This window comes from Papaver somniferum, chromosome 11, assembly GCF_003573695.1.
Source record: "Papaver somniferum cultivar HN1 chromosome 11, ASM357369v1, whole genome shotgun sequence".
Lineage (NCBI taxonomy): Eukaryota > Viridiplantae > Streptophyta > Magnoliopsida > Ranunculales > Papaveraceae > Papaver > Papaver somniferum.
Window position 1 is genome coordinate 37,251,297 of NC_039368.1, and position 10,150 is coordinate 37,261,446.

The following is a 10,150-nucleotide window of genomic DNA, read 5'->3' on the forward strand; positions in this document are numbered from 1 at the left end:
TACGTAAACAACGATTTGGTTTAATTGTATGTACTAGGAAAAGCCGAATCTTACCTATTCCAAAATAAGAATGGATGCCTTGGAATAATACCTGATGCACCATAACCATTATCCTTTTTACTTGTGCCAAAATGAAAGTAAATTCTTTCGGATAATATAGGACTCACCGTAAACATTATGTAAGAAATTGATGTCGACAAGTTTCGAAATTAGGTCACGCATATCATCGTACCAAATTTCTTCACGGTTGATGAGCTTCCAACAAAGATCACCAATGTTCATTAGAACAATTAAAAAGGAAATAAATTATACTTCATCCGTTTCTAAAAAATAGGCTTGTTTGGTTTTCACAAAAATTTTGGAACCACTTTTCCACGTTTTTTCCTAATCTATCCTTTGGTCCCCACTCATTTGTTATTAGAGAAAGAGGAGAGAGAAGTGGTCCCCTTTTTGTATTAGGAGAGAAAATGAAGAGAAAGAAATGATCCAATCTATAAATATAGTAGTAAAATCATAACATTTGACTTTCCACATACGGAAACAAGTCTTTTATTTTAACATAACCTGCCTATTTTTTAGAAATAATAGTTGTTTTTTACTTGCGCCACAAAATAAATGCACCAAAATATCTTATTTGGAGTGGCAACCAACTGATCAAGTTCTATAGGGCCGGAAACTTACAGTGTCAGTCAAGTTATAGGGCCGGAAAAATAAAAGTTTTGCACCGATGGTCGGACTAGTTCCCTTTCACTTATTTTAAGGTTACTATGTTTTTAGTAGTTTAAAATTTCGAAATTGAACAATAACATATCATTAAAAGGGCAAGATGGGAATATTGATCTCGTGCTCATGTTCTTCCGAGTTGTCTGCTTCGTTTTTGTATAAAAGTTATCTTGACCACAACTCAAGTCTGAACTCCAGAGAGAGAGACAGAGAAAGAATAACTAACGAGACATTGAACTGAAAGAAAGAAAAATGCAGGTAATAACAGATTAAAACCCTAACTTACAGATTTTTCTCATGTGTTTATAAGTTTTCGTATTTATTTTTCATCTTGTGGATATTTTCAGAGTCTCCAGACTAGAACAGTTCAAGTAGGACATGTCTCAGATCTAGCAGGTGAAAGAGAGATTGCTGAGTTTTTCTCATTTTCTGGAGATATTGAACGGATCGAGATCCTGTATGTCACCTCATATGTTTTATTTCAACTTCCATGAAAAAAATAGATTAAGTTTTGGTGTTTCAAGTTTATTTTAGTTTTTCTTTTTCTCGAATGTACTCTCTTGAAATTGTTGGCTAACTAGGGTTTTCAAATTTGGGTAATGTTGTGCTCTAAAAAAGTTGTGATTTTTGAACTTTTTAATGCTCATTAATTTGGGTTCTTTTTTCTTTTGTGGCAGTGGTGTTGGGCAGTCAAAGACGGCATTCGTCACTTTTAAAGATCCAAAAGCGCTTGAAATTGCGTTATTGTTATCGGTAAGTCTTTCTTATACTTAAATTGATCATGATTTACATTATGAGGATACGTACTATCAGAATCTAAGGCTTCAAGTCGTACAATTAGGATGATACATGGCATGATGGGAATTTTCACAAAGTTGCATGACAGAAACGACTTAAATGGCTAGTTAGGAGCCTCATTGCAGAGGGTAACAAGTAGCCTTGGCTTTTTTCATTTAGACTTGTTGATTTGTCTGATTTCAGAGAGATTGAGTAAAGTTTAAGTGGGTTGAGTAAAGAGACAAATATGTTCCAGCTCCAACTTGCAACACATTTTGAATTTGTGCCACAAACTGACGATGATAATTTAGACTCATGCATGCTTCTGATCTGTGTTGTCTGAGGCGCTAGGCAAGAAAAGTAAGACAAGTTTTTTTGGCTACATTATGTTATAGTGTGGTTTATCTTGTGCAGGGAGCAACAATTGTAGACCAGATTGTTAGTATAACACCAGTTGAAAATTATGCACCAAAAGTGGAAGAACGAGTAAGTATCACTCAGAACATTATTTCAAGCATTTCATAGTTGCTACTTGAGGTAATCCTTATGTGCCATAATTTTTTTGCAGGTAATAACGATAGTGGATGACGAGAATGTACCCATGGTGCCGGGTGACAACTTATATTCAAATACGGAGGTATTAGAAAATCTCCAGTATGTATTTATCAGTTGCTTGACATTTTCATGAGATGTAATTTGTCTATATGAAACCTATGAGTTCTGCCTAGGAAACTTTATCCATAAGTTTCTCTAGACAAAATTATCAATTTACCCACCATGGACCTTTTAGGAGATTGAATCCACTTTTTGACTTTTCTCCTTCAGTAATCTCTTAGGAAAATTATTTATTAAACTCGGAGAGTAATGTGAAGCATATAGATTATAGAATGGTTTTTTTTTTGCCACTCCCATTGATCTCGCAGGACCACCAGATGATGTTTAGTTCATGTTACCGTTCATTGTGTTCTTGCTGGTAGTATCTTTATATCTTCCAATTCATTCGAATGTGTATTGCAGACAAGAAGTAACTCTCCTAACAGTGGACGGGTATACGTCAATAAAGCTCAAGATGTTGTTTCAAGTATGCTGGCTAAGGGTTCAGCCATTGGTCAAGAAGCTGTAAGCAGGGCAAAAGCATTTGACGAGAAGCATCAGTTGAGAGCCAGTGCATCTGCCAAGGTGGTTTCATTTGATCGGAGGGTTGGGCTGACTGAGAAATTGACAGTTGGAATCTCTGTGGTCAATGAGAAAGTAAAGTCTGTGGATCAAAGATTGCAGGTGTCGGATAAAACATTAGCCGCCATAACTGCAGCAGAGCGCAAGTTGAATGACACAGGCTCAGCTGTTAAAACAAGCAGGTACTGAATGCTCCCCTTTTGAATTTCTGAGTTTTCATGTGTACAAATTCTCTGCATTAAAGATGTTAACTTCTTGCAGTTTACCTGATTATCTGGAGTTCAATTGACAGCTTTCTCACCATGTGATTTTAGGAAAAGTATGCATGAAAAGCTTGAAAACAAAAAATATACAATTTGAATGGGTAGGAACATTTGTGAAGAAGTGAGACATCGATCCTTTTCATATAAGAAAGACATTAATTTAGCATGCTATTACTTGCTACATATGTTATGTTTATCAAGGATTTGATGCAGGAGATATATTATTTCAGATTTGAACTTCCTATGCTACTACAATGAACAATCTGTCATTCACTGTCACCTGTCTGCATAATAAGCGCAAAGAAAAAAAATTGAGCTCCACTATGTATACGTGGCACATAAGTTTTTGCGGTTAGCCTGGTTAGTATGGTTAAGAGCAGATCCATTGTTCATTAATGAAGATTACAGGATAGGAGGTTTTTGTAACCCATGGTAACCACAATTGTAATCTTAAACAATATCAGATTCTTACAAACCATGGTGTTCAGCACATAGGTTTATTTATTACGTCTCCTCTGTACTCTTGTAATTAATGCATTGACTGATGAAATATGGTACTGACAGTGGTGCTCCTCCAACCTGTTATTTTCAGAAAGATATATACCAATATTTCTGTCTTTAATGAACGACTAAAGTGTGTTTCTGTAATTTTTGCAGGTACGTAACTGCAGGAGCAGCATGGTTCAGTGGTGCTTTCAGCAAGGTTGCTAAGGCTGGACAAGTTGCGGGTACAAAGACTAGAGAAAAATTTCAGCTAGCTGTATCAAACTTAAATTCAAATGTAAGTTCCATGAAAGATACTCATTATAAGAGCTTTAATCCTTTAAGCGCTTAAGTGTCACGCAGATCTTATCCCAGTTGGACACTTGTTATGTCTTTTGAATTTATTACACTGCAAATATGTTTTGGCATGCACTTTAGAAAGAAATACCTATTGTTCACAATTGATTTATCATTTAACTACAATAAAAAACCTACTTGTACCACTTGTTTCTAATATTTTGTTTGGGTTACTTTGGATGTATCTAACTTTGAAAGGTGGATCTCTACCTTTCTAATTCAAGATTTACATGTTATATAATTACTGCTAACTTGAAAATCGATGGGGATAAGAGTTATAGTATCTCCGTCTAGCAAATTAGGTTTATAATCTAAGTCACATCTCCCTTAGAATTTGAGCTACATCTGTTTGCATTTCTGTTGATTATGCTAAATTTTCTTGGATGTAGGACCCTATTGCTGCATAAAACTTCATTGTGCCGAAAAGTTGCTCGTTGGGAATATTTTTCCAAGGAATATGATCTAGTACCCCCTTAAAGTCTTCCAACAATTGATTATCGCAAAGTTAGAAATTTGAAGGTACATTGTATACCAGTCATGATTGAAGATTTGTGTGTCTGTGTCTGTGTCATTAGACTGCTGTTAAGGTCTGCAGAGTTGGGTATACAGTATAAGTTAGTTTATAAATTCATTCCATTATTTGTTTGTTTTCTTTTTCAGGGGGGTGGGTGTATTATAGTCTTCCCTGCATTTTTCTGTATGTAAACATCACATTTGTTAATGAAAACACCTCCGCCTCTTCTATCAGTTGAGCTTCAATATTTCTTCATGGTGACCATCTTCTTCTCATTTTTCGTCATCCCAGTCTATCCAAAGCACCAACCAACTAAGATGACTAGAATGAAATACCACAGATTGTTTTGTAGAAGCGTAGATAAGAATATGCTATTAATATTGCAGAAGTGTGGGTTCTTACTGGAAGGAAAAGACTTCCAGTTTTTTGTTGCAGAAAACTAGATGAGAAAGGAGACTTTGGATTTGGGATTTGATTACTTTAGCAGTGTTGAATCTTTGCCACTGGAGTGTGGGTAAATAGAAAAGAAAAGTAACAACTTAGTTTTGGAGTGTGATAATGAGTGGGGTTTATGGCAGAAAAAAGGGTTGGTGAAAGCAGTGAAAGGCCATCATCCTGTCTAGTCCAATTACTACTTTGGCTTAAAGTTTTTGGAAGCATCAAAACGTGGTCGGTCATGAAAAAGACGATGTGAAAGATTACAAATACTAACTGACCTTTCAATCCCAATAATGCATAACAGATTTCATTTGACGATGCTTGAGAGCTTGCAGAATATAGTATATTACAGCCCCTACAGAATTACTGGATTCATCAAGTACAACCATAGTGAAATATCTTGTGTGGCCCATACTCCTAGTAAGTCTATACTTCATTTTTCGACTCAGCAGGCTCTCTTTAATCGGTCAACACTGTCGGTCACCTTGAAAAAACAGCGACTTGTGTTTGTCGAGTCTCTAGCTAATATCTTGCTTCAAATGCACATGTTTGCCTGATGAGTAGCGTCTTTCATCTTGAGACATGGAAATAGTAGGTTTAACTTTGTAACCTGTTATAAGGGCGGCATGGTTTATTAGAGGGGCGGCAGTGTGATAATAATGTCCCTCTAGTTGGTTAGTGGATGCTCTATAAAGGGTATAAATTAACTAGATTACCCTCCCCATTTTTTAACCTAAATCAAAGCTAAATTGAAAATTTGTTTCCTTTCTTCTTCTCTTCTCCTCCTCCCATCAACCGTAACCTTCATTAAAACTCAAAATTTCATCATCTTCGATTAATCGACGATTCGAAAATTAATCAAGTGTAGTGTAATGACTTATATGAGGTATGTTTTGAAAACCCAGTTACAATTTGGTTTATTTTGTTCGATTTAAGTTTAATTTCTATCAAAAATTATGGTTTTAGATGAAAATTGAAATTGAAATTTCTGGATTTATGTGAGTTACGGTTGATTTTAAGTCAATTACGAACAGTAACTGGATATTTTGATGTTGTTACGGTTGGTAATAGTTCAATTACCAACCGTATGTTCTTATATCTGAGAATTTTCTTCAGTTACGGTTGGTAACCATTTTAGTTTACGAACTGTAACTCAGTTACGGTTGGTATCGAGCATTTGGTTACCAACCGTAACTGAGTTATGGTTGGTATCAGCATTTATTTACTAACCGTAAATGGTTTTACGATTGGGTTTTCTTCAAATTTAACCAGTTACGGTTGGTAGTTCATCTTTTACGACACGTAAATTCGATTTACGAAAAACTAAAGTTTGAAAAGCTTATGTTTTCATTAGCTATATTCAGGAACTAAGTCTGCTTGCACATGAAGTTAAGCACCTTTTCTTATCTTTTCTTTCTCATTTTCTTTTACAACCATGACCCCACTACTGTCTCTCACTTCTTCTCTCTACAATCTGCAAACCCCATTCCCTCATTTTCTCTCCATCAATCAACATTCAACAGACCAAAGTCTTCAACTTTCACCCTGAACCCTGAATACTCTTCCACTCACTAAAGTTAGCAACCAAATTCTTCTTCTTCTTCTTTGTGTCCAAAAAACCATAAGGAAATGTTCTTGAGAAAAAGCCCTCAAACAAAACCAAGCAATTAACTACTGAATAATGGGTGGAGTAAAAAGATTATTAGTTGTTGAAGTGATTGATGCAAGAAGTTTATTACCAAAAGATGGACATGGAACATCAAGTCCATACGTAGTTGTAGATTTTTATGGGCAGAGGAAACGTACTCGGAGCATAACCAGAGATCTCAATCCGGTTTGGAATGAAGTGTTAGAGTTTAATGTTGGTGCTCCATCAAATGTATTTGGGAACATGCTTGAACTTGATATTTATCATGATAGAAGTATAGGTCCGACCCGTAGAAACAATTTCTTGGGTCGGATTCGGTAGAATTCTATTCAGTTTGTTAAGAAAGGTGAAGAAGCTCTAATGTATTCTCCCTTGGAGAAGAAATATTTTTTTAGTTGGATTCAAGGTGAAATTGGTTTGAGAATTTATTATCATGATCAGCCAATTGTGCCACCACCACCGCCAACACCACCTCTACCTCCAGTAGAAGAAACACCTGAACCACCAAAGGTCGAAGAGGCTGCAAAACCCGACGCACCACCTCCATAAGAAGCTGCACCACCAGCCGAAGCTGCCCCACCACCTGCCGAACCTGTTGCTGCTGATCCTCCACCACCAGAATCTGAGCCAGCACCGCCAGTTGAACCAGCAGCTACTGAACCTGAAGCTCCACCAGCTGCTGAGGAACCAGCTTCAACTGAAGAACCACCGGCTCCACCACCGGAAAATAATGGCGATGCCGAAAAACTGTCTGAACCAAATAAGGAAGAACCTGAGGGACCAGCAGCACCAGAAGTAGGATCAAGATATGGCGATAATGATGAAATACATAAGTGGGTTCCCCATCCGGAAGTAATGGCATCAGCTAACTCAAGATTGGAGGCGGACGTAAAAATTGCTGGGTTTAACGGGGTTCGTCCAATATCAAGACAATCTACCACTGACAGTTTTTATTCAGTAGTAGACCCAACCGAGAGAATACCAAATGAGAAGTGTTCATTTGATCTAGTTGAGAAAATGCACTACTTGTTTGTACGAGTGGTCAAAGCTAGATCACTACCTACGAACGGTCAGCCGGTAGTCAAGATATCAGTTTCCGGCAGCCACGTCAGATCCAAAACAGCCCGTAAAACAAACTTCTTCGAGTGGGATCAGACTTTTGCTTTCGGTCGTGAAAGTACATCTGATTTAGCAACAACCATGGAGATCTCAGTATGGGACCCGCCAAAATCATCACCTGAAGATCACTCGGACGTTCATTTCTTAGGAGGTATTTGTTTTGATGTGAGCGAGATACCATTAAGGGATCCACCAGATAGTCCATTGGCTCCACAATGGTACAGATTAGAAGGTGGTGGTGCGCACAATGGTGATCTCATGCTTGCAACTTGGGTCGGAACACAAGCTGATGAATCTTTCTCCGATGCATGGAAAACTGATACGGCAGGTAATGTTAGTTCTCGATCAAAAGTCTATCTTTCGCCTAAATTATGGTATTTAAGATCAACTATTATCGAAGCACAAGATATATTACCGGCGGTAGCTGCATTGAGAGAAACAAATTTTCAGATAAAAGCTCAGTTAGGATTTCAAGTGCAGAAAACCAAAGCCAACGTTAGTCGTAATGGGTCTCCGTTATGGAATGAAGACTTGATATTTGTTGCAGCTGAACCTTTTAGTGATCATTTAATCTTTTCACTAGAAAACCGCCAAGCCAAAGGAATTGTAGTTTTAGGAGTGGCAAGAATACCACTGGCGACCATCGAACGGCGAGTTGATGATCGGAAAGTGGTTTCGCGGTGGTTTGGTTTAGAAGATCCCAACAATGAGAAGAAAATATACAAGGGCAGGGTTCATTTAAGACTGTGTTTCGATGGTGGATATCATGTGATGGATGAATCAGCTCACGCCTGCAGTGATTTTCGCCCCACTGCAAGACAGCTTTGGAAACCTCCTGTTGGTGTTGTTGAATTGGGAATTGTTGGGTGTAAAAATCTTCTGCCGATGAAAACTATCAGTGGTAAAGGAACAACGGATGCGTATTCAGTGGCGAAATATGGTTCGAAATGGGTGCGCACACGGACTGTATCGGATAGCTTGGATCCGAGATGGAATGAGCAATATACATGGAGAGTATACGATCCATGTACGGTTCTGACAATCGGCGTATTTGATAGTTGGGGTGCATATACGGTTGAAGGTTCAAAAGAAGCTGTGCGTCCCGATTTTCGCATCGGTAAGGTACGAATACGCATCTCTACGTTACAGACTGGTAAGGTGTATAAAAATACGTATCCCCTGATTTTACTGTCACCAACTGGAGTGAAGAAAATGGGAGAGATTGAAATTGCCGTAAGGTTTGTTCGTTCGGTTCCAACTCTTGATTTACTTCACGTATATACACACACTTTATTACCTGCAATGCACCATGTGAAGCCTCTAGGAGTACATCAACAAGATATGCTAAGAACTACTGCAGCAAAAATCGTTGCCGCGCATTTATCAAGATCGGAGCCGCTGTTGTTACGCGAAGTTGTACTTTACTTGCTTGATGCTGATTTACATGGATTCAGTATGAGAAAAGTACGTGCGAACTGGTTCAGGATCATCAATGTGATAAGTGGCGTAGTTGATGTTGTTCGTTGGATTGACGACACACGTTCGTGGAAAAATCCGACGGCGACGTTATTGGTACATGCTTTACTTGTAATGCTAGTTTGGTTTCCTGATTTGATCATTCCGACGTTAGCGTTCTATGTGTTTGTAATCGGAGCATGGAATTATCGGTTTCGAGCTCGAGATCCGCTTCCACATTTCGATCCAAAGGTATCGCAGGTAGAAATTGTTGATCGCGAAGAGCTGGACGAGGAATTTGATACTGTACCAAGTAGCAGATCGCCTGATAATGTCCGTGGAAGGTATGATAAGTTGCGTTCACTTGGAGCTAGAGTTCAAACAGTATTAGGTGATATAGCTACACAAGGTGAACGCTTACAAGCGTTGGTGACTTGGAGGGATCCTCGAGCGACCGGAATATTTATATGGCTTTGCTTCATCGTTGAAGTTGTTTTGTATTTGGTTCCTACTAAAATGGTTGCCATGGCAATGGGGTTTTATTACATGAGACATCCGATGTTTCGCGATAGAATGCCTTCACCAGCTTTGAATTTCTTGCGTAGACTTCCTTCATTGATTGATCGAATGATGTAATATTGATTCGTGTAAACATTTTGTATAAGATTATCAGCAAATAAACTACTCCTTTGTTCCTTTTTGATAGGCTCGTTTTGTTTTTAGAAAAATTTAAGGAAATAAAGAGGACTAATCATTAAAGTGGTCCTCATGACACTTGTCAATAAAAGAAATGGAATGAAAAAGTCCTCATGACACTTGTCAGCAAAATAAGTAAAATGAAATGGTCCACATGACACTTGTCAGCAAAAGAAGTTAAAGAGAAAAGTGGTCCCAAAAAATTAAAGTAACATTTGACTTTCCCAATTAGGAAACCAGACTATTTTTTTGAAACATTTATTTATAGAAACCATCCTATTAAAAAAGAACGGAGAGAGTTCATCAGAAGCACTAGTTATTCTTGTTTGATTATTTATTTATCAGAGGACATATATTTCAGTACTTTTTGAGAAGTAAATAAGGAATTGATAATAATATGAATGGAATGCTTTAGCCTTTTTTGAAGTTCATTGTTTACTTGAGGTCAACAAATCCGATTCAAACAAAAATTGTTTATGCTTCGAAGAAGGAAAAAAACCA

General features: G+C 37.7%; 1 protein-coding gene and 1 pseudogene across 1 annotated transcript; both read left to right on the top strand.

Annotated features, from left to right (window-relative positions):
- Nucleotides 1-834: 834 nt before the first annotated feature.
- LOC113323006 (binding partner of ACD11 1-like) lies at nucleotides 835-4,542 on the top strand. Its single transcript, XM_026571233.1, has 8 exons — nucleotides 835-981; nucleotides 1,071-1,180; nucleotides 1,401-1,476; nucleotides 1,915-1,986; nucleotides 2,069-2,137; nucleotides 2,518-2,858; nucleotides 3,597-3,720; nucleotides 4,169-4,542. Exons 1-8 carry the CDS (start codon nucleotides 976-978, stop codon nucleotides 4,184-4,186), a joined length of 816 nt encoding a protein of 271 aa, XP_026427018.1. The 5' UTR covers nucleotides 835-975; the 3' UTR covers nucleotides 4,187-4,542.
- Nucleotides 4,543-6,163: 1,621 nt separating this feature from the next.
- On the top strand, nucleotides 6,164-9,658 carry LOC113322745 (annotated as a pseudogene).
- Nucleotides 9,659-10,150: the final 492 nt, after the last annotated feature.